Source organism: Ixodes scapularis, unplaced genomic scaffold, assembly GCF_016920785.2.
Source record: "Ixodes scapularis isolate PalLabHiFi unplaced genomic scaffold, ASM1692078v2 PGA_scaffold6__148_contigs__length_123643588, whole genome shotgun sequence".
Classification (NCBI taxonomy): domain Eukaryota; kingdom Metazoa; phylum Arthropoda; class Arachnida; order Ixodida; family Ixodidae; genus Ixodes; species Ixodes scapularis.
Genome location: NW_024609881.1, coordinates 55557277 through 55581516, shown reverse-complemented (window position 1 = coordinate 55581516; position 24240 = coordinate 55557277). Strand labels below are relative to the sequence as shown.

The window sequence follows — 24240 nt, the reverse complement described above, 5'->3', positions numbered from 1 at the left end:
AAGTCATGGAAATCCCAGCCACCTCTGCCCCCCTCCCCCCCTCTCCAACGCCAACCGAAAAAAATTCCTGGCTATGCCACTGGTGGGAGCCCATGTGCGACAGAACGACGCAGACATATCGGTATCGTATGGTGCCCGAAATGCATCTCCGGCTGGTGTGTTTACCGCATGCTTGTCCGTGGTCTCTCAATTTCCGCCCGATGACCTAACACCTATACCATGCCGTTGATGGCCACAATTTTGATGGTGGCATGTCGGTGGAGGAGAAGGCGGCAACCGCCCGTTCTGCCGCACGTTGCTCTTTATAGAGACATCCCGCAGAAACCTCAGCAGCCACGAGATGGGTCACTGCAGCAGCAACAACAACGCCCGCGTCTGCTCACACTTTTCGCCGGAACTCACACGACCTACTGCCAGGATTGCAACGTCCGGCGATACGGCACGCCGGCTGCTGCGATGCCATTTGCTACCACTTCAGGACATGTTTCGACGTGCGGGCGGTGCAGGACGCTAAACATGGCCGCCGAAAACGCATTCCGGGCACCTTGACATCAAAACAGGCGATAGCATTGAACCCACCGACTCAACGAGAAACAAAGTCTCGAGGGGATGCAGCAGCGTCCGTCTCCCTACTGCCCGGCCCATGAAGCTGAGGAAGTGACCCTGAAACGATGTGCGCACAAACCATGTCAGCACAGCGACGTTAGAGAGGTACTGAAGTGGATTGTGAGATTGTTTTCTTATGATGCAAACTCAGCCTATTCGCAAAATGAAAAGTTGGACTACCTGGTACATGATGAGAAGAATAGGCACCTCAAAGCCTGACAGAGAGCAAGCACCGTCTCAAGGATAAGGACAGGGTGCTCGCTGTCGTCTTCCTTTTTGTTCCTGCCCTTTAAAGCCCTTGTTCTTCTTCCAATCTATACAGTCTCAGCATTCTACGAAACCCGAAATTACAGCCCTGCATGACATGTTTCCCTATTCAAAAGACGACCGAACATTGCATTAAACTTTTTCTAACGCAGAATGTGTTTTATGAACCAAATTCTATGAGAAGACCGTCACGAAGAACTGTGACATCACAACGCCACGTGACACGAAAAACTGTGACGTCGCAACGTCACGTGACACCACGACGGCGCGTAATATAATGAGGTTACGTGACTCTAAGGCATCTCAATACCGTGAAGTCAGGTGGCAGCATGACATCACACCCACATAGCATGTGCCCAGCTCCTCCACAACACATACCGAGATGTACCTGTTTGAAAAGCGCCCAATCTGACGTCTGCTGGCGTTATCAACGGGGTAAAAGCCCACGTATGGCTACGATTCTGGGTTTCCTAGGATGCATAGATCGAGTTTGCACTACAATGCAATCCACGATACAACATATAACAATGTACTGCTTATTAAAATCAGTTTCTGGAGTTTCTACACTAGAAACGCTGTTTCTAGTCCATAATCCGATAATCGGTGGTAACGACTGAATTTTCGGGTTTCGTAATCATCGTTATAAGTAGATTTCACTGTGCATGGAGCTGATCTCAAAGCCCGGTTTCGTGTCCCATTACATGAGGCAAGGTCCATAGCTTGCCTTGTGTCTGGTGAGCACAATCTTCTCCTCGTGCCACGTTGCTTCAGCCACGTCTGCCCTGTGGATGAGGAGGTTAGTTCACCATAAATACGTTGCTAATGACAAGACGAACAGCTGTAGTAATCGAGGAAAACAGTCTCCCCGATTGTTGCGGCTCCGAATCAGAGCAGCGTGCGTGAACCGGCCCCTGTAGCTCCGTTTCACTCACAACTTGTAAGCTCCGACGTAAGCGAGAGCCTGCGCCCGCTCCTTCACCAGGGCTTGCAGTTGAGTGGCTTCCGCTTCGGGGTCCTTCGAAGCCAGGAGCTTGTGTCCCGACCGAGTCCAAGCTTTGGGCTCTCGGATGCACTGAGAGCGGAAGATGTCGCCGCCGCTGCACAAACGAGAAACCATTGTAACTGGCGTCCTCCTCCCCCGTCTCGACTTGCATACCTTGGCAGTCGGAAGCAGTAGTCGTCATCTTCTTGACCGGTGTCGTCCGCGTTTGTGTCGCTACCTTGGCTGGCCGGCGCTTGATTCGTAGGAACCGCCGTATCCATGCAAACAGCGTCGTCGGCGGCCGCCATGGCAGCCATGTTTGACTTGAGGCGATTCGCAACAAGCCAAGTCGAACCATTCTTCAAATCATAAATCTTTTTCAAATCAGTCTAAGTATGCAAAGAATTAAAATTGATGAAGTATAACGTGCTGAAAATCTTAAAAAAGTAATTTGAAAACAAATAGGAGCATTTTTTGTTACTTTAAGTTTAATCGTTTAATCTTAAACACGTAAAATAAAAGCTAGCTACTATCATCATCGTTGGTTGGTTTCGTTTTCTTTCGCTTTTCTGGTGAATTGGGTGAACTCGATGCTTTGCCAGCTTTGCTAACGCTTTGGACGAACGTTGCCTCAGGTAATACCGTCAGTGATCAATTGCAGCGGAAACATGCCATCATAAATCGTAGAAAAACATAAACGGTGTTTTCTTAACTTTCTATGAACAATTATAGATGTCTCAAACGTTTCATTACGTGATTCGTGTGTAGATATCACATATCACCTTTCGACGTAGTGGTGTTTATCACCTATGAAAAGATGTGCTGAACCTTCCTTAGGCCCTACTAAGCGTTACTCACTTGCTTAGGAGTCACCAGCTAGTGGTTTCAATGGGACAAAATAAATCATGCAACAGGACGAATAAATAGACTTTAAAACGCGCGGGACTCGAATGATGATGATGATGACAGCCTCGAAGCGGAAGCGATGCCTTTCTCCGTTTTCCACTGCGGCTGTCCTATCACATGTCGTAAAAGTCACTTAACAGCTTTATTCAAACAACACACGTTATTCAAAGTTTCTAACTTCAACACAAATTGTGTTTCAGCGTCCGAACCTAAATTTTCCTGGTACTGCTGGTACCCCTAAGCGCCGCCAGTCGGCGCCACCACAACGTGCGGACGTCAATGTGCCGATAGTTTTAGAGTGTTTGCAACTGCATGATTGGGGTCACGTGGTTTACGAACCGATTTTGCAATAGATGCTGCGACGCGATGAGGAGTCAAAAGCGTCGATTGTCCGCAAACAACTTCAAGGCTGTTGTATTTTTTTCTGATTCTTTTCATATTTTTTTTCTTGAGCTTCTCGCCGCGCTGCGGTGAACGCATAAGCCTGCACATGAGTAACCACTTTGCGCGGGACCCGTCCGCCATTAAATTGCAAGCGCTCTCCCTGATCTGAATTGTTCCCTCTCCTATGCCTGGGCTCTCTAGTGACTGCCGTCAGCTGGCAAAGAGGGTCCGCCAGCGAACTTTCCGGGCGGCGAGGACAGCTGAGCGCTGAGGGGTCCGGCCACGTGAGGAATGTATACAGTGTCCAAGGCCCCCCACCATGTGCTCTCCAAGTCCCGCATGCTAGGTACGTCGGGCACGGTCGCCGTCCGCGCAACCCACGTGGGACCCGCTGGAGGTCGTCGCACGGGTCTCGCTCGCTCACGCCGATATTTCGACCCCCCTCTCAACCAGGCGTGCCACCCAAACTCGCAAGCTCGGAACCCGCCACACGAGCGGCCACCAATGGAAGCCATCAGAACGGACACCCCGACATGAGGTACAGTTCTCCGATCCCCATTTGCATTTTCCGCTGGGATTCGTACGACCGGCGGCAGTACGCCAATCGGTCTTGCAAAGGGCACGAGCGATCTGCATGTCCTCCAGAGCTCGGGGACGTAGGGAGCATGTGGGGACGGTCGCCCGAAGTTCCAACGAGGACGCTGACGTACCTCGTGCTCTGATAACCTTTAAAATCATAAAGGAGCCCCAAAGGCTTCGTACTTTTCGGGGGATGAGGAGGGGGGGGGGGGGGGGGGGGGGGGGGTGCGACTACGGTGGTCGCGGCGTGTGTGGTATGGTGGAGGGGAAGGAAGCATTTTTTCCCCTTCCCCGATTTGGTTGCAGTATTTTTTTTTCTAATATATAGGGGGTAAAGGCGGCTATAACCCCCCCCCCCCCCCCCCCCCCCCCCCCCTCTCTGTTCCGGCGATTTAATTTCGAAAACGCCGTTAGAAACGCCAGGCCGTTTTTTTTTTTTTTCGGACGTTCCGTCCCGAGTGTGATCTCGAGATCTTCCTTCGATGCTGCCTTGATGAGATTTCGACCACGAGAGGGTCCAAATTTCTCCTGGCTACCCCTCTTTTCTCTTTTTCTTTTGACTACAAAAAAAAAAAAAGAAAAAGCAGAACACGGATTGTCTGTGTTCTGGGTTTGATTTCTTGTAAGCTTCTTTTTTTTTATTGTTATATTATTGCGTTTACATCGAAGAAGACTATAAACATGAAAATCTTCAATGGGGCTTCGCCCACGCTATTTATCGTGGCATACGCTAGCGAAGCACGATCGCATATCACAATCTCGACCTGAGGGCTGAGCGGAACACCACAAAGTACAACAAACGCAGGTTACTGACACTGACACACACACACACACACACACACACACACACACACACACACACACACACACACACACGCACACACACACACACACACGCACGCACGCACGCGCACACACACGCACACACACAAACAGACAAACAAATATCACTTGCTTTAAAAGCAGGTGCGGCAGTTAGACTCGAATCCGACCCATTGGTCGACGGACAGCTCGAAGGACAGTTCGTCGAATAGGGCAATTAGCACGATGAGGGACGATACATGAGCTTTCAAATTTTTGTTCTGTGTGTCTGTCAACTGCAGTGTCAAACAGACAGTTTGTTTGGGGGATCGGTGACCGAGTAGGCTAGCGCATACTAAAGTCACTGGATCCTGGGAAAGTAGCGCCATTGCCGTCCCTACCTGCTAGCCGGACACAAACAAATACGAACATACAGGCGACTTAAACATAGCTGGGCGATTGGCTAATTGGTCTACGTTGCCATGGAAATCGCTGTTGGTCCATTTAAATCTTCGAAGCTACTTCGTTTCAGCTTCGGTCCAGACGCAGCCGATGCTACAAGCGCGAGCATGTTGCCCACAACAGTGCTTGCACTGCACGAGCGCACGTGCTTGGCAGGGATGCTGAAAGCCCGGAGCTCGCGCTTGTAGCTTTGGCTGCGTCTGTACCGAAGCTGAAACGAAGTATAGAGGGTCGTTCTAAACCAGTCGCGCCAAGATTACCATGGAGCATCATTGTACTGGAGGCGTTCCTCGCCAATATAAGAGTCTTTGGCACTCTGTATGCAATCAACTTATTATTCAGGCCTATCTCCATGAATCTCTTACAATTATATTGTTCTCCTTGCTTATTTCAATACAGTAAACTTATTTTTCAGTGCCTCCAAGCACCGACACAGCATCTGGTGGTGGTACGAAGATGTACGCTTGTTTCGCGGGTGTGTGGTTAGCGAAATCTCGGTGTACAAAAAACCACTCCATAAAGCTATTCGTCACCAGCGAATCTAGATCGGCTCACCAAGAACGGAGGGGTCAAGGAGAAATTGCTCATTTCACGGACCACGATGGCGACCACACGGGGAGCTTGGCGTTATCTTTCCCAGGATTTAGTGACTTTAGCGCATACCAGCTCACGCTGCAGAACCCAGGTATCCTGGGTTCAATCAATTGGTTCAATCCCCACCCCTGCCCGTTTCGATCCGGATGAGCATCGTACCGGCGTCTGTAGTCAGTGAAGCCGCACGCTAACACCACAAGGGGAAATATGGCGCTGTAGGCGCGTTGTCTAAAAAGGGGCGTCATTAATTGTTGAAAAAATGTTCGAGACACGCGCCGCGCGCCTTTTCTGGGAAATTCATAGCGTCTGAAATCTAGCTCAGTGCTGCGCTGACCCAGACCAACCCAGAGTGAGGATACTTCCTCTGCTGGTGCAAGCACGTGCCATGCCAAGCTTCTATGCACTACGAACGTTAAAACATAACCGCGTGGGTACCACGTGCGCTGCCCATTGTGAGGTAAAGCCCCTTCATGTTTCAAAAGTAGCACAAGGTGCGTCGATGCAGGAGGCACGTGCATGCAACGTGCAGCCCTTAGGAAGATCATGGCGGCACAGCACAGCTCTGAGCTGGATTTCAGACGCCATACACCAGCTCGGAGCACGTGGAGCGAAAGCTCGCGCTGCAGAACCCAGGGATCCTGGGTTCAATCTCCATCCCTGCCCGTTTCGATCTGGATGAGCATCGTACCGGCGTGCGGTCGTGTATCACTACTGCCTGATGCACGTTAAAGACCCCAGGCTAGCGGTTGTACTGCGCTGGCTAAATTGCTCATCTACAGCTGGGGGACTCGTCGCCCGTCGAGGCAGATCAAGTTCTAGGCTGCATAAACATAAACACAACCCAATTTTTTTTTTTCAGACGCCATGAATTTCTTAGAATTGGCGCGCGGCCCGTGCCTCGAGCATTTCGACAACAATGAATGGCGCCACTTTTCCCAGGATGGAGGGGCTTTATAGTGAGAACACAAGCGCCCCTAGCGAGCTTCTCACCGCGAATACCAATAGGCTATGAGCGGAACCTCTATGCTCAAGCAGGCACTTCGGTTGCGCAAACTCTCGCTCAGCAGGAGCTACTGCTAAATGTTGTGGGATTTGCTAGCTACTAACACAGGTACCGATAGAGTAACGAAAAGGTTATCTCAACAGCGGCGGCGATCTATAGGGAGACGTCAAACCTAGTAGCGCGCGGTCCCCGCATCTCCGCGGCAATGCAGACGACGTTTAGGGCTACATTACCGCGGGTCGGTTCGATCAATTACCTCCGTCAGTGCCAATGATCGTCTACCTTTTCTCCCTCTCTCGAATATAGCGGAAGAGAAGACACATGTACCAGAGTAAGGACAGACTCTATGGCGTACCGTACATTCACGAGGGCGCCCATCAAACCATTCTGCCAGCTTGGCCGCGAGGCAGCTATGTAGCTGCCTCGCCTCAGACGCGATCATATGGTCGTGTCGCCGCGGGGTCGATAGGGATCTCGAATTCGGCTCCCGACGTGCCGCTTTCTCTCCTACCCATACAAAAATGGTCTATGGTTTTCTATGGAAATTTATATGGCTGTTTATCACCCCCTATGGCCCTCTATGGTCGGCCATAGAAATCCATAAAGACAGCTGCAGGCAGCTATAGAAAAATCTATGGCCCTGTGTCTAAAGACTGGGAACCAATACATTTTCTTTACCCGCTTATAGATAATTCTATGGCCACAAGTCTAAAGACTGGGAACCAATAAATTGTCTTTAACCCTCTATAGAAAATTTTATGGCCCAGAGTCTAAAGATTGGGAACCAATAAAATTGCTTTAGACGCCTATAGAATATTATATGGTCCCATTTCTAAAGACAGCGAACCAAGAAATGTTTTTTACCCGCCTATAAAAACTTCTTTGGCCCCGAGTTTAAATACTGGAAACCAATTATTTATCTTTACTCGTCTATAGAAAAATTTATGGCCCCGAGTCTAAAGGCCAAGAACCAATACATTTTCTTTCCACGCCTATAGAAAATCACTACCGGCGCTTACTTTTTAGTAAAAACACTCCACGTTAGAAAATTAAATCAATACTAAATTTTTGTAATGGAGGTGAAAAACCATGACCCAAGATATGTTCTCTGCTGTTGCAACGAGTCGTGAAAATTAGTAATATTGTTTGTTTGAAAAATCCATTAAAATATTTGTGCCACAATTAAAATTAATTATTACCCCCCAAAAGTGAAAATAAATTACAATGGCGCCGAACACTGCAACCAAGCAATAGCTTGATTGAAATCTTCAGCACCAGTGTACTGCATGTCATCACTGCATTGTCAACGTGATTCATCAAACATATTAAAAAGATAATCAATAAATTTTAGTTAATTAGCCTAATGATCTACATTTGCTTTTTTCAGGGTGTCGAATTAAGAGATGGGGGCTATTCCAAGAGACAATTCAAATAATGTATTAAGTACGAGTAATATTTGCTCCGCCTCTCCGTGTTTTTGAGACAAATGATGGGTCACCGGGAAAGTCGGATTCAAAAATTAGACTGCTATATATACAGCTAGTGCGAACATAACGTACGTTCGCACTAAATGTATGAATGGCAGTCCGGTGTTGCTGCGTTGTTGCCGTTGTGTGGGGTAGTGTTCTGCTTGTGTTGTGTGTATTCTGTGTGTTCAGGGATGTATGTATATCTACCATGTAGCGTTCACAAGTTTGGGGAACTTGAAGTAAATTTTTTTAGAGTTTGCTGGCTAAAGAGAGCCATAGGATAAGCCATAGAGGAGTCTTTAGCCAACCATTAGACAAGCTAAAGAGCGCTGTGGCTGGACAGCGATAGGGCCATAGACAAAGCTAAAGAGCCCCATAAAGGCGACCATAAAAAATGCTAAAGACAGCCATAGAAAATTCTTTAGCTAATTGGGCCAAATAGCTAAAGCCGACCATACAAAGAATTTTCTATAGCCGACCATAGGACATTTTTGTATGGGTAGCCACTGGATGGCGCTGCAGGCGCCCCGTGGCTAAACGAAAACATATCGAGGGGCTTTAACCGTGGCGGGCTCGCCCATCGATCGAGATATACCAGGTGTTTGATATACTCGGAGGCCAGGGGGCGAAAGGCCTCTCTGCCTGGGGGCCCTCTTTGTGTTTAGCTTTGGGCTTAAAGGGGCCCTCCGGAGCTTTCTGCGATCGTCTTTTATGTTGTTATATTGCGTAGTAGGTGCAAGTTAATATGCATACAATGTTTTAGATTACAAAACCGTTTATTAAGCAGATGGCAGTAGAAATATATCGGGACTATTTTCTCTTGGAAGACAATCCCCCATTCCCTGTCCATCGCTAAAACTTGACCAATGGGAATGCTGCATCTCGCGGTGAATGCGAACGTTATTATTGCAACACTTTTTAAGCTTGTAAATTAGAGTTTGAGAAAAACGTAAACTGATTGTGGTGCGCGGGAAACTTAGTCCGCAATTATCGCTCTAAAACCAGCGAACTATGTTTTCTCCCCGCAAGCTTGTTGCTAGAGGGTGATGCGTCGGCGCGTCGGCTCGTCTGCTTCCCGGGGCGTCTGCAGGCGTGCGTTTGCGAGACACGTGTTCCTTCTTCCCGTGGATCCCGACTCCGAAGCCAGCTTTGCGATCCTTTCACGTTAACGAGTCAAACTTTTCCTTGTCATCTGTTGAATGCGACTGCGTATTGCAGTAGATGCGCGAAGGTGCGGTGCGACGAACGACGACTGCCGAGCACAAAGTCCGTGCTCCTTGACGACGGTCCGCGCGTGTTCGAGGGATTCCTCCGCGGGTCGGCGGTCGGCCGCGTTGGTGACGCGCAGTGAAGCCGGAATCCTTCGCTTGCTATTGGCTGACGCGTAAAAAGATGCTTCTCCCGTTTTCCGGGGTCATCTCAGAAAGGAGGGCGTGCCGAGGACTTTGATAGCAATTTTAATAGGGAAATCCGCCGCGCATGACCGTAATTTTATGATTTTTAGGATCCTTAGGGCCTGTAGACTGAGTTACCGCCATAAATAGACCATCGCAGAACGCTCCGGAGGGCCCCTTAACGTGCGCTTGTAAATATTTGTGTAATGTCGCGTGTATTTGTAGTTTAGAATGAGTGTCTTGTAGTGTTGTGTTTTATTGTGCCAATAAACGGGGAGCGGAATCCCGCTCCGGTGAAAGAATTAACCAGCCTGGACTCGGGTTGTTGACGGACCACGTGGGATCTGGCCTATCGGCGGCGGTACGCGAATTCCTACAACTCCAGGAGCATTTGTTAGAATACTCTTCTAAAAGAACTACGATGTCCCCATCCAAAATGCCCCCCGCGCCGGCAAGGTAAAAACGGGTCCTTACCTGCCAGACGCGGGGTTCCGGAGAGCCAAGACCGGGGAAGCGTCGGAGAAGTCGCCGACATACGTCCTATCTCTTTCGCGGTCACCCGGACGAGTCCCCTTTCCCGAAAGCGGGAAAACTAGAGGCGAGACCTCCTCGCCTATCAGCTGTGATCCGCATCCGAGCGGGGAACGGAAATCAGTCCCCCCGAGAGAGTGTGAGGGGAGAGCCCCCCAAGCCAGGCGACCCTCCGCCTCACGAACAGGTCGGAGCTCACGGCGGGGCCGAGCGTTCCGACCCGCGGCCGTTATCACAGCCATCGTGGAAGGGAAACCAGAGAAATCCCCACAATATAAAGCTATGAGCTCGCGCTTCTAGTTGTCAGACAATAGCTTTCATAGACATTTTCCTATAATGCGTTGCTACAAAAATCGCCAGGAAAGCAAAAACTGCCGTACGAAGATATATATTTTGTCAATGCCTGTTGAGCCCATGTGAGTTGTGCGACAGGGCAAGTACGGTGTGCTTGTTTTTGTTCTACTGAAAACTGCCATTACGTTGGTGTTCTAAATCTTGTTATAACATCAGGTGTGGGCCCAAAGTAGTCGTATATGCAAATGAAAGCTAAAGATGGCAAAACGGCGAGCTTACAAACAGCAGAGACCACAAGGTTCCTTCTATAGGAAATCTCTGGGGTGTCTTTGGCACAGTTGTCTGCTTTGTAACGTGAAACGCCATACTGTTTGTCTCGAAAATATTGCCCCGAATGCTCCAATCCATGACCAAAATGGCGGCCACGTGGGCACCATTTTGGTCATGGATTGGAGCATTCCCTTTTACCGCCGCGTGGCCGCCATTTTTTTTCTTATGCAACATCCAGAGATGGTTTGTAATTTAAGGCTCTCTCATTTGTATTAACCGCCGTGGGTAAATTTTTATAGCACTAACAATAACAGGATTTCGAAAATGATTTTTTTTTGTTCTGTTTTTATATGTACAGTTAATTGGTTACCTTTTTCAAATTATTTTCACTCCAGAGGCCCTGTGCACAAGTTATCATCGAAGTTGGAACATTATATATTGAGAGGGAAAATGTTCAAGATTTGAGAATGTGGTTTAATAAAACCTAAATAATAAATTAAGAATTACCGGGTGCCTGCGGAGACTTTCAAAACTGGCTAAAAGTAAGTTGTTTGAGGAAAAAAAAAATTCTTTTTGAGGGAACAAGTTGTCAGTTACAGAATACGTCACAGACTGTAAGGAACATACTAATTAGCAAAACACTTGCCTGAAATGTACTAATTAACTGTATAATTAGTGAAAGTAGCGATATTGTTCTAACTAGAAACTTGAGCGTCATCAAAATCGCTTAGATCAGTCAATTTTCGGGACTATCTGAAGCACGTGGGAAGGGTGGGGCTGCTCTAAAGTCACCACTCGTGCAGCAGGCTCAAGGCCGTCGATACGAATACACGATTGACAGGAACATCATCCGCGCTTTGATATCGCCGCGGCCGTATCTTCATCCTCGGTGATTGAACACGTGCGCGTGGTTTTGACGCAAGCTCAGAACACGCTTCCACAGCCCAGCAGACAAACGATGGCGGCGCGCAAAAAGCCGATGATTGGGATGGTCTATGGCATAGCCTCCTCTCTATACTCACAAAGCCTGGCAGTTTGACGACGGAGCCATAGAGTGCTCGGTCGCAGATTTTGGAGCGCGAGGATCTGGTAGCACAGAGCATCTAAGAGCCATTTCTCGGAGAACCTGGACGTCAGCGCACAGCTTTTGCAGCGGCGAGGACCCGCAACACACTTGTTCGCTCGGGAGAAGTGTGTTTCGACGTCTCGCCGCAGCGGGGCGCCAGTCACGTGGCTCTCCTCTCATCCGTTGTCTGCCGCTCCATCTTTTCCATTTCGGCGGCCGCTTCTCGTGGCGATCTGCCAGGCTTTGTCAGTATACCGGAGGCTATATGCCTTTGGTTATCGGTGACTGAAGCAAACGCGCGCTTTGGTTGCAGCGGACCGCGGCCGGTCTTCGGCCAGGTGAACAGCAGACGGCTCCACTCTCCCCTGCGCAGGCAGCAGGAGGACTCGGGACTGCCGCAGCACGAGGAACTCGCACAGTACCTCCACGACTGTGAGTGCATCGAAGACGTTCGCAACTATACAACGTCTTTCTTTCTACAATACGCTTCCCTGTTTGTTGTTCTGGCCGCTTGGCCCAACCAGTTTCTTTCAGCGGATGGCTCAGCATGGCGTTTTAGTAATCCTCCTTTTTGCCAATCAAGAAATAAAAATAAGAAATATATATACGCGCACACACGCATGCACGCACGCACGCGCGCGCGCACACGCACACATGTACGCACGCACACACGCATACGCACGCACGCACACACACACACTGGGTGTTTGACGTACGAGTGACAGAAATTCCTACAGTGAGTATATTCGAGGTAAAAGAATAATTTTCTGGGGACCGCATTACTGGTGGTGGCGGACGTCTGAAAATTCGCGATACTTACTAATTAGGTCGCTAATTAATGAAAAGTGACTAATTGACTTTTTTTTTTAATTCGTGAAATTAGACATATGGTTTAGATCAAAAACTTGTTGAGCCTCATCGAAAACCACTGAATCAGTAATTTTCAGAGGGACTTTGAGCGCGTTAGAAGCGTAGTAATGTACTAAAGTTACCACTTGTGGAGCAGGTACAAGCCTGGGGCTAGATAACAGGCGGAAGAATTGCGCGGGCGCCTTACCGCAACCACTAGCCTTGTACCTGCTTCACGAGTGGTAACTTTAGTGCACGTACTACTACGCTTCTCACGCGCTCAAATTCTTTCGGAAAATTACTGATTAAGCGATGACGCTCACCAAGTCTCTGATCTGAACGATATGTCTATTTTAACGAAATAAAAAAAAGTTAATAAGTCATTTTTAATTAATTTGCGAACTAATTAATAAGTATCTACGAGTAATGCGGTCCTGAGAAAATTATTTTTTTTTACCTGGAATGCACTAATTATATGAATTTTCGTCACTCTTACGTGAAACAATATTATTAATGAAAAAATTATTGCACAATGAAGGTAAACAATGTGTAATGGACTGGTAAGTATGTTAATAAGGGCTCGTGGCATTTTCCATTTTTCCGAAAGACGGGTGTTTCTACGGCGAGGATGTTCGGAGAGCTTCGAAATCTTACGTAGGAACGAAGCGTAATTAAGTTTTTCCTCAAACAAGATGCCAATAATTGATGTATGACTGAAATAGTGCGGTTGTAAATTTGTAATTTAGCGTTAACTGGAGAAACAAAATCGCGACAGTGGGACATAATTTCAACGACCCTTCGCAGGCCCTTTTTTTTTTTTTACAAAATAACGCAATGACTCCGCAAAATATCTTCGGAAAACATTAGGGAGTTTTAGTAGACCGTGTTTCTCGCTCCGCTAGCCCTCCGCTACGAAGAAACCGCCACTGCACCTGCGCGCCGATGGCCTTGGCTGTAGAGTTCCGGGTAGCGGAGGGGCTTAGCGGAGCGGGAAACACGGTCTACTAAAACTCACTATTATTCCGAGCGTTTTGTGCAACTAAATAGACTGGTATAGAGTACTCTAGTGCAATATTATGATTAACGGGTAGAGCGTTGTTTTCCGGTCTGAAAGCGGAAACTTTTGTTTCCTGGGTGTTAATATTAAGCCCATTGTTGTAGGATCATGAAGGAAGTGGCTGAAAACATCTTTCGCGTCTGCTGAGAGAAATAGGCTTATATAATCAGCGTATTCTACGTATCTTATTTGCTCGTTTATATTTGCCATATCATTAATATATAGTACCATAAATAACATTGTTCCAAGGGGAACACCGCATTGCATGTTCAGAAAAGGTGAGGTATGACCATCGGTTACAACACATTGCTTACGCTGCTCCAAAGAGGAATGTAAAATGGACATAGCTACACCACGCACGCCTTAACAGCATAGTTTATAATTTATAAAGTAGTATTTCATGGTTGGTGAAATCAAACGCCTCGCTAAAACTAATAAATATACCAAGGGTAAACAGCATATTGTTTAGATTATTTTTCAATAACTTCTTTTTGGTGGAGCGACGCAGACTCTGTTGTTGACCTTTCCTTGCGGAAACCAAATTGGAAATTCGCTTTTACAAAGTGCTTAGAAGAAGAGAAAAAGAGTCTAGGTGTAAAACACGTGATTGTGTACAGCCCTTTACAAAATACAGGAAGTATGGAGATGGATCTTATAGTTTGCTGTACGTCGTTTCGCAGCCGACGCTACGAGGTGATGGAACAAATCAGACAGCGTCAAAAGCTCAGCATCATGGTGTTCGCCATGTTTCTGTGCGTGCTCTATCTTCGCTTAAAGGCCGACGATATTCTGCAAGGCAGAAGATCCTCCTCACCATGGGGGAGGAGGAAACAGGCAACGGTGGACAGGGTAGAAGGGGGAGAGGAGAAAGCAAGGGAGAAGTGGAAAGCGCGAACTGGGGGGGGGGGGGGGGGGGGTCGTCGGTCTTTAACCAATTACTAACCGAAAAGGCCTAGTGAATTGCGCTTTTCACGCTACTTGATTGGTCCTCTTATCTCGTAGCGTCGGTGGGCCTAAACTACAGTACATTTTTGTCTGCTTTAAACATCACCGACACTTTATTTATTTATTTTTTGTGTGTGCGGAGATGTCACTGGTGACAAGGCATGGTTGAAAGTTACTTTTTTTTAATGTACCTGTAACTGTAGTTTTATTACTTTTTTTTCGAAGTAACGATGAAAGTAACAACGTTATTTTTGCCTTTCGGTAACTACCCCCTTTTTTGCGAATAAGATATTGCCGTGTGCATGACGTAGAGGGAACGCTTCTTCGTAATTCTAAAAGGTTCGAGTTTACTCTTACCCGGAGTGTAAAAGATAAGGAAGCCAACCTGACGTTGCCGAGTCAGTCTCTTCTTCTAGCTCATTCTCGAACGTTCTAGTTCAAATATTCGCGATAATGAGTGCAAGGAGTCGAGCGCGGCCTTGTCGACTCACTCAGACTCTCCCGACGACGAGGCACACTCTCGCAGTCTCGCTTTAGCCAGCGGGCACGCTGATACCGTGACGTTGGCTGCTGCTCGTCTTTATTTCATTTTTGGCACAAGTTTGCTCATTAAACCTTTATCTTCGGTGTACGCTCGTTGAGCCTTTTTTCAATCCTCGATGATATCATTGAACGAGTAAAGTCTAGCGATTCCTTGCAATTTTTAAAATTATGTGTTGCGTCATTTGGAGTGCCATGTCGGCCGTGCACAAACTTGTGAGTACGTTCTTGCTCGCGAGTCACGACCCGAATATAGCCACGTGTAGATTTGATGAAAAAAAATAATTGAAAGGCGTTTACAAATCTCTAATGCGAAATTAGAGCGCAGCTTTTGAGGAGGAGGAGGGAAGGGTATGTCCCTCCTCCATAGCCTCCTCTCCTCCTCCTCCTGCGTACCGTCCCATCCTCCTCCTCCCCCTACAGTTTCCCGGCTAAATTTAGCTGAAAAATTGACGCCACGTGACCTTGACACAAATTCAGTTTCCCCGCTAAACTTAGCGGGAAAATGACGTCACATGACTTCGTGTCACGTCACCCATGAACAAATTCAGTTTCTCCGCTAGATTTAGCGGGAAAATTGGCGTCACGTGACCTCAACACCAATTCAATCTCCCGCTAAGTTGAGCGGGGCGGTTACGCCTACGGCGACGCTGCGAAAGGCGAAAACAAACGCCCAAAAACTGTGCTAAAAAAAAAAAAAAACAGTTATGTTAACGCACGCGCTTGTACTTTATGACTGAACACTTACACCTTGGTATCTTAAAGCACTACTATGTTTCCGTTTGATTTTTTTTTTTTTTTTTTACGCAATCGCTTTTTAATTTTGGGAATTTGTTGCAGCCTCTACTTGGAATTCAGGTACCGCTTATCTTATTGGCGCACTTGAATCCGTTCGGAACAAGTACGTTTCATATTGGCTAACTATATAACCACACCGCTAGTGTTTAACATCAGTGAAAGAAAGCCTGCATCTCCCCTGCCTCGCACATCGTCGCAGAATCTCGAGCCTTTGTATCTTTCACAAGGTCTTCCACCCGTAACTCTGTGCTCAGAAGTCTGCTAATATACCATCCATCATTTGTTTCAGCACGCATTGATCATCATCATGAGGTTGGCCTCCCATTTTGCCGTCATAACATATTTTACGCATCACTCATTCCTGGAGCATCAGACGACTGTAATCACCTGCCTACATCCCTTGCATCAATTGTCGATTCCGATCTTTTTTTGCTATACTGAGCCTATTAATAACGCGTTTTCTTTTGCGTAACTTTGTCTATTTGCTTTCACTGTTTAATGGATATTTGGTTCCTACCGTAAACATTTTTATGTTTCCTACGTTTATATCTTAAAAAAGGAACACGCCCCTCTGTAGAATGCCTTCTTTGGCCCCCTTGAGGGTAAAATAAATAAATAAATAAGCAAGCCGTGAAACAATGCATGCGGAGGGCAGTGGGCTTGCGTGCTTTTCGTTTCGGAAAATTAACTGAAGAGTAGTGCCGTTACTTTTTAGAGGTAACTGTAAAGAGTTACTCTCTCTTTGCGGACACTGTAATGGTAACTAACTGTAACGAATTACTTTTTGGAACTAAATAACCCAACACTGGTTTAAGGGGCAATCGGGTGGATTCTGAAATCGTCTATTTATGGTGATAACTCAATCTACGGGCTCTAAGCATCCATCTTACAGAACCCGAAATTGCACTCATGGGCGGCCGATTTCCATATTAGAAATCTCATCAAAGATCCTGACACGCCCCTCTTTCCGCTACCATAAAAAAATGTTTAAAAAAATAATAAAAAAAAGAAGCTGTATTACGTTATTTACGCACAATGCACCCAAAATAGCAATAATAGTAAGATTCAGAATCACCCCGCAATTAACTATCTTTATTGACCAAATGTTCTAGAGGTGGTAGGGACCCGACGCAGGGACCCAAGGGAAAACTAGTGCACGTATATTTCTATTACTGTGAGTTTACTGCAGGACGTCTTGCCATCTAGAGCTGGCCATTTTTTCTTCACTAAAGCCGAACAAACGATATGCCATCAAAAACAAGCTTCTACAAAAAGCACTTGAGTGCCCCTTCGAGTTTACAAAGGCTTCAAGAGAAGTCTCGATTGTTGACCGCAGGCACTTTGATAAACTGGTGACACAGCATGATTGGGACACGTTTCTACTGACAGTGTCACCTGCCGACAGTTACGAGCAGTTAGTAGCACAACTTAATCTCTTTCGCCAGGCAGCTACTCATACTGTGAAGATTAAGCAGCGTAATGTCAACCAGAAAGGGATGACTGCTGCAATACTTGTAGCAATCAAGGAAAAAGACTTGCTTTGGATGCAATCAAAACGCTCCCCCAGTTGCAACGTGCTCCGGTCATCTTTTAAACAGAGTAGACACAAGGTGAATGCCATGATACGTCTTGCCAAACGAGTTCATTTCCGAAATAAATTTAACAACTCTCGTTTCGACCTTAAAAAAACATGGTCTCTGATCAACGACCTGAGCGATACTAAGAAGTCCTCGGCTAGATATAATCTGTTTTTTTTTTTTTCGCATTTTTCTTGTGATGAGCAAAATGTTGCCAATGATTTTAGCAACTTTTTTTTCCCGGGTGTCGGGCATCGCTAAACAACACCCAGACTCCTGCTCTTTGCTAAATAATGTGTTGGATTCGGCTTTCCTGCCCTTATTGTCCCAAAACGACCTAAGGTCAATTATTTTTAGCCTCAAGCCTAACAAGGCTCCGGGCATTGATGGCATCTCAATTAATGAGTTACGCAGACATTTTGACGTACTTAGGCATGTGCTCCTTTCGCTTTTGAACAACGTTATCTTAACTGGAATCATTCCGATACAAATGAAAACTGCGGTGGTTACTCCGCTGTTTAAGGGTGGTGCGCGTAAAAACATAGAAAATTACCGACCTATTTCAATTTTGCCTTGTATTAGTAAGGTGTTGGAGAAACATTTGTATATTTCTATGGAAAGTTTTTTAGACAAGCACAGTATTCTTTCACCTCATCAGTATGGTTTCATTCAAGGTCGAGGGACACAGACGCTTCTAGAGGGTTTTTCTGATATACTGAATTCAACTTTTGAACGCAATCAGGTTGCTTGCGCACTGTTCTTGGACGTCAGCAAAGCATTTGACAGCGTATGCCATCGACTTTTGCTAATGAAACTTTCCAAATTAGGATTTCGTGGCCCCTTTTTAGTACTCCTAGAAAACTTCCTAAGCGATCGACGACAGTGTGTTTCAGTTGGGCGTTTTCAGAGCACATTTTCGTCAATCAAATCTGGTGTACCGCAGGGGTCAGTTTTGAGCCCATTACTGTTCAATATTTATGTTAATGACCTCCACAACGCTGTGCCAGTTTCGTTATTTCAATATGCTGACGATACGGTTATTTTATCCAGAGCTACCAATTATTCAGACGCAATTTCTTCTCTGCAAGCTGCTGCGAATAAAACTATGGACTGGTTTGCAGCTAATTTAATTATTGTTAATGCTTCGAAAACGCAGCTCATCTGTTTTCATAACCCCTTAAAAAAAGTTAGACCCAGCTATCCTTTACTGTTACATGCGTCCAATTGTTTATCGTGTGCTTGTGAGCCGGTAAAATATACATCAACTGTGAAGTATCTTGGTATTTTTTTCGACGGTGATCTTTCCTGGAACTCCCACCTTGCTTATATTTGTAAGAAGATTCGTTCAGTGTGTTGTCTGATGTACAAAATTCGATACTATATGCCGTTATCAGTCCGAAAAGTTATTATACATGCTCTGGGCTACAGTGTACTTCGTTATGGCATATCTGTGTACGGTCATTGTGCCCAACGTTGGCAAACCAGAATTAACACAATACTACGTTCTATGTTACACAACATTTCCTATGACTTAGGCCTCGATAACAACATTGATGTGTTCGCGACTCTATCTATGCCAAATTTTAACTCATTATTCATTGAAAGTGTCGTGCATAGACATTTCTGGGATAGCAGTTTTAAGACTCCCTACGTCCCTGCCCGTAATCTCAGACCGAAAGAGCGATATTGGACACCTTGGAGTTCTACAAGATATGGTAAACGAACCCGATTGTATTATGTTCCAGCATGCTTTAATAAACTCCCGTCGTGTGTTATTGATGCCACAACAAAGTACAAACTGAAGAAAGCGCTGAGAAACATTACTGTATAACCTCTCCCCCCCACTTTGGTTGTCTTTTGGTTTCAGTGTTGATTTCGCTTTGTTTTTTATTTTTTTATGTACTCTATTTGTGTGTGGTTCGTTTGCCGGCTGCCAGACGCTGCCAGACAAGCCCAATGAGGCTTTGGCAGGTCAGTATTTGTTTGTGTACTTTACATGCAATAAACATTATTATTATTATTATTCATTGAAGTACTCTGCTAGGAATACCCAAGGCGCCTCCTTGTTTACATTGACAGTAGACTCGTCAATCGCTTTATGCTGTCTACGGCGGTGGAACACTTTATTTATGGGTTTCTAAACTACTTCTGGTCGCTTTTTCGCGATGTCGGTTAAAGAGCTGGGTGTGATACTCCAATTTCGCTTTTGGCAACTTGGATATCAGGCGGTTACGTAATTGCTCGAAGACAATCGGTTTATAGAAAACTCAAAACGTTATACTTCCTTTTCTTTCCAGTTTGAGGAGCAGAGGTGTGATCCTAGGCTTCCGAGTATTTTTAGAAACTGTCTGTGTTAGCCAAGGAAGATTCGAACTATAAATATTAATAAGGCAGGCGAGCTGGTTAAAGTTAAACATTTCTAAAACTTCAGATGGAGGCTACAAAAAGAGGGGACAAACACGAGACGTCTCAAACACAGCCACTAACTTTTATTCATGCCCCGTCATCTCCACACCGCCCTCCAATGGCGCACGGCCAGAAGGTTCGCTACACTTCACACACGACTACAAAAGTGCTGAAGATTTGAATAACTCTTGTTATAAGCCTGATCTAGGTATGTTTTTTTTTATATAATAAACTGGGCCCATTCACTCCTTACAATTTCGGCCCTTTTTTTTTTATAAATTGCGTTCGGATATGTCCCGAAAACAAGCACACTTCAATTGGTTTTGTTACGGCAGTGCCACGACCACAAAATATAAAAGAATAGGAATGTGATTGCTGATATCACTACTAACTGTACGAGCGCCATTGACACCTGTGCTGAAATTGTAATATTAAGGGGCACTTGAGGAGGAAATATTTCTTTAAGAGGGTGGCTGGATCCCATTCATGAAACCATTTGAACTAATTGCGTTATCTAACTGCGATGATAAGGTCGAGCGTGGCAGTGTGTTTACGTTAAAACATCCTCCAAGTAAAAGGGTTTTTTTTTTTTTTTTTTTGGTATACCGTGTTGAGCCGCGGTTTGTTCGCCGTATACGTTGCCTACTTGGTTGCGGTATTTCGGCAACGGTATTACGGTAACGGAATTACGGTGACCGTATTGCGGTAATGGTATTATTGCCCTAACGGTGTTACGATAGCTGTGTTACGGTAACGGAATTACAGCAGCGGTATTGCGGCACCGGTATTACGGCAACGGAATTACGGTGACCGTATTGCGGTAACAGGATTACGGTAACGGTATTGCCCTAACGGTGTTACGATAGCGGTGTTAGGGTAACGAAATTACGGCAGCGGTATTTCGGCAACGGTTTTTGCGGTCACGGAAGTTCGGCAACGATACGGTGACGAATTACAGCCACGGTTTTAGGTAAGGATGTTACGGTAATTAGTGGGCAGTTTTAGAGCAGCGCACGCTAAAGCTTTGCGTACGCAAAAATAGCATCGTCACCGCTGCGCATGCGCCGATCGCTATAACTGCGGTTCGCGCTTTCTTGCGCTATTTTAGCGTACGCAATTTTTCGGAAATTGCGTGCGCACGCAAAGGGTCTTTGCGCTCCTCCAAGGAGGACTCGTGATGAGAAGCTGGCCAAAGCCGAGACGAGCACAGTTAAAAAAAATGGCGCCTCCCGAGTCCCGAAACCATGGCTGCGGCCGCTTTGAAGGCGACGTCGGCGGCTTCCTCGCGACATTGCACTGGGTTTGGAAAACCGAGTGAGGTGGGCAACGGTCAGCGGCAACTTGATGCCAAGCGACGCGCGAACATCTCTCGGTGAAGGTACGGTGTGCGAAGGTCAGTACACGAGACCTCTCTGGCCGAGGCGACGCAAGCGGACACGACCGGTCGACCGCTCGCGTCGCATTCTCACGTTTAAACAAATGTAAAATGTTACTCTGGGCCAAAAAAACTTGCTTTTTCTCAAGTTACGGCATTTGGTGTATGAAAGAAAAATTGTGACGGTGTCTTAATGGCGTTGCAAGCGAGAGGTGCTTGGACTTTCGCGTCGCGGCGGAGGAACGTATATTCTAAAGCTCTCTCGCGTAGCGTGCGCTAACGCAAGCGCTAAATTTAGCGCTAGCGTGCTCTGAAATTGCGTACGTTGTTCCCAAACTCCCCAGTTACAGCAACGGAATTTCGGGAACGGTGTTACGGGAACTAGGCAGTTTTAGCATAGAGTTATACCGCAGGCTATATACCATGGGCATGCATGGCAACGCTCCTTGCGCGCGCAGCAGAGCATGCTCTGAAGGCAGCGCGAGCTTCCGATAGTAATGCCGCTCCGCACGCCAACGCCATGCTAAAGCTGCCTCCTGTACTAAGCCAACAGTGTTACGGTGAAGTTTTTACGCAAACAATATTCAGTGGCACCGCAGTTTATTCACGGTTTTTCGTAGAGTACGTACATTTGAGCTCGCAAACACCGCAGAACCTTCGCTCTAGTCAAATGCAGTGCTGGTAACTTTATAGATAGATAGGTGCATGCAGAGCCGTTTATACTGAGAGGGTGTGGCCAATGGGTGGAGCTTGTTGCCCGCTAGAACCAGGGGATTTTGCGATAACACAGTGGCTTTACTTCTCTCGTTTATTCTTGGGAAATCGCATAGAGTTCCTGTGAGTCAGAGCCACAAAATGGCGGACGGAAGTCGTCATCCCCCCGTTTGTCAGACTACGCTGCTGTAGTTGCCAGGCTGTCAAATTCTCCTTAAAAAGGCCAGACTCGCAGTATAAACGGCTCTGGATAGGTGAACGGGTGACCATCCCCCATCCACACACTTGCGCTTGACTGAGACAACACCGGATTTTTAAGCCTCTAATTGTGACGTCTTGAGACCGGCTCCGCAGCAGCACGCATCCGTTCGTACGAGCCGTCGCGAGAGGCTTAAAACCCGGTTTTGTCCCCGTCGGTCGTAGTCCATCGCAACTGTGTGAACGGGCCTTCGTGTCCTAAGCAAACGCAAGTAGATCACGGAACGGCTATGTTCCGGCAAAACAACGGATGTCCGCCCTTCCGGTGTTGGCAGTGTGCGCGCGCTACGGACGCCTGCGACCAGAGACGTTGGAACTATTCGGGAGGAAGGAGAGGGGAGGCAGTTTTAAGGCGTGTTTGTCGGGAGTTTTGACATTTTGGGTTGTTGTCTGTGCGCAGCTTGGACAGCCGTCTGCCGGGAGTACGAGCACGCCCGCAACGGTGGCCGGCACCAGAACGCAGGTGAGCGTACGCTGCAGGCGGGAATGGTGTTCCCCGCTATTTGAAACGCGGGGAGAGTGAGGGGCACCTACAGTTTGCCGAGAGGTTCGACGCAAAGCCCCTAGGTAAACGAAAGCAACGACATCCTTCGAAGAATATTATGTTGATACAGCAGACAATAGACATGAAACGGGGTAACAAAGGGTGGTCGATTTTCTGTGTCGCCTGTCGGAGGCCAGCGCAGGGCGCAGATTGGAGACGAGCGTTCGGCTGTTGCAGTGAGTGAACTTGCAGATTATTCTTGAAATTGCGCCATAGGCTGGGTAGAAAGGGAGAGGGGGCTGTATTTGTGGTAGGTATATAGGCTGCTGCTTGATTGCGTTTAGCACGTTGTCAAAATATTTATAAAATATCTTCTTTTTGTTTTTCTTTTTTTTTTTTTGGGGGGGGGGGGGGGGCGGGGATCGATAGCCGAGTGGGCTGGCGCACACCAGCTCGGAGCACGTGGAGTGAAAGCTCGCGCTGCAGAACCCGGGATACCTGGATTCAATTCCCACCCCTGCCCCCGAAGTGGCGGTGTGGTTAAGATACTGGATAAATTTCTCATCTACAGCTGAGACACCAGACGCCCATTGAGGCTGAGTAACTTGCAGCTGTGTAAACATACTTTCATTGTTTTGTGTTGTACTATATATTGGGACTCTCCCAGTTTCCCAGGTCCTTCAGTTGCTTAGGTAAATCTTTATATTCTAGGTGCGAATAAAGATTATTATTATTATTTGTTTTCAACCTCGCTTTTGCAGATTTGTCTGTACGGCAGTTACCTCTTTTGTCCTCGGACATTCTTCCATATTTGTCTTCATAACTTTTAGATGAGCGGCGTCACAAAGCCATTATTGGCTTTGATTGCCCCCGCACTCTTGTGTACCTTCATGAATGTTCTTGAATACGAATGGCTATGACTATTAGTATTATTATCATTTGAGTGCGTTCGCTATGTCTGCGTGAAGAGTAGAGTAACGGCTTGGGCTTACCGGCAGGCACGGCGTAGCCAGGGGGGCGGCCCATGGGGCCCGCCCCCCCCCCCCCCCCCCCGAAATCTTCGATTTTGCTGGGGCCTCCTCTCCCCCCTCCCCCTCATACAGCATTTTGTCATGGGCGCCCCCCCCCCCCCCCCCCCCGAAACAAAATCCTGGCTACGTGCCTGTTTGCCGGTACACACTTGTTACGGCCGGTGTGGACATAATAATATTAATTGCTTATTATATAAGTTAAAGCGGTTATATGAGGGGCCATAATAGTCCAGCGTCATGCTCAGAAACGACGTCTGTACAATGGTGAACAAAAATGTGCACCGTCTGTTCCAGCCCGAGTGGTGTACCAACGACCAGCTACCGTCAACACTCCAGGTGAGTCGAGCTCGGACCCGTGGTCGGCCATTCTCGGCGCTCACCGACGGCCTTGTATTGTTCCATCTTCTGCAGAGTTCGAGCCGTGCAACTTTGAGCGGATCTGGGCCGACCACCATTACCGAAGCATCGTGCAGTCTGCGTGAGGTCGACCACGATGCATCTCCTCCCGCGCCGCCGCCGTGTAAGATACTAGGTCTGAAATAAATGTCGGTTTGTCCATAGCCCGTCGTTTTTTTCTTTTACTCGTCTCTGGGTCGTC

The 24240-nt window shown here is 47.0% G+C and overlaps 2 protein-coding genes across 2 annotated transcripts in view; one reads left to right on the top strand and one right to left on the bottom strand.

Annotated features, from left to right (window-relative positions):
• Positions 1-2190, bottom strand: part of LOC8040459 (tRNA-splicing endonuclease subunit Sen54) — a 30981-nt gene extending 28791 nt beyond the window's left edge. The window contains exons 1-4 of the mRNA XM_040205948.2: positions 2030-2190; positions 1806-1970; positions 1598-1655; positions 580-663 (exon numbers count right to left, since the gene is read on the bottom strand). Coding sequence (XP_040061882.1) covers positions 580-663; positions 1598-1655; positions 1806-1970; positions 2030-2172 — 450 coding nt within the window. The 5' untranslated portion in view covers positions 2173-2190. The remainder of the gene's footprint in view (positions 1-579; positions 664-1597; positions 1656-1805; positions 1971-2029) is intronic.
• A 1129-nt stretch (positions 2191-3319) lies between these two features.
• LOC8040456 lies at positions 3320-24202 on the top strand. The gene is made up of 6 exons (XM_029970681.3): positions 3320-3491; positions 3599-3683; positions 11922-12040; positions 22528-22590; positions 23937-23978; positions 24054-24202. Exons 1-6 carry the CDS (start codon positions 3437-3439, stop codon positions 24122-24124), a joined length of 435 nt encoding a protein of 144 aa, XP_029826541.1. The 5' UTR covers positions 3320-3436; the 3' UTR covers positions 24125-24202.
• The last annotated feature ends 38 nt before the right edge of the window (positions 24203-24240 follow it).

Coding starts and splice junctions, on each gene's coding strand:
- LOC8040456 (XM_029970681.3), top strand. CDS start 3,437: ATGTATACAGTGTCCAAGGCCCCCCACCATGTGCTCTCCAAGTCCCGC. Junction 12,041..22,527: donor CGCACAGTACCTCCACGACT/GTGAGTGCATCG, acceptor GTCTGTGCGCAG/CTTGGACAGCCGTCTGCCGG. Junction 23,979..24,053: donor AGCTACCGTCAACACTCCAG/GTGAGTCGAGCT, acceptor CATCTTCTGCAG/AGTTCGAGCCGTGCAACTTT.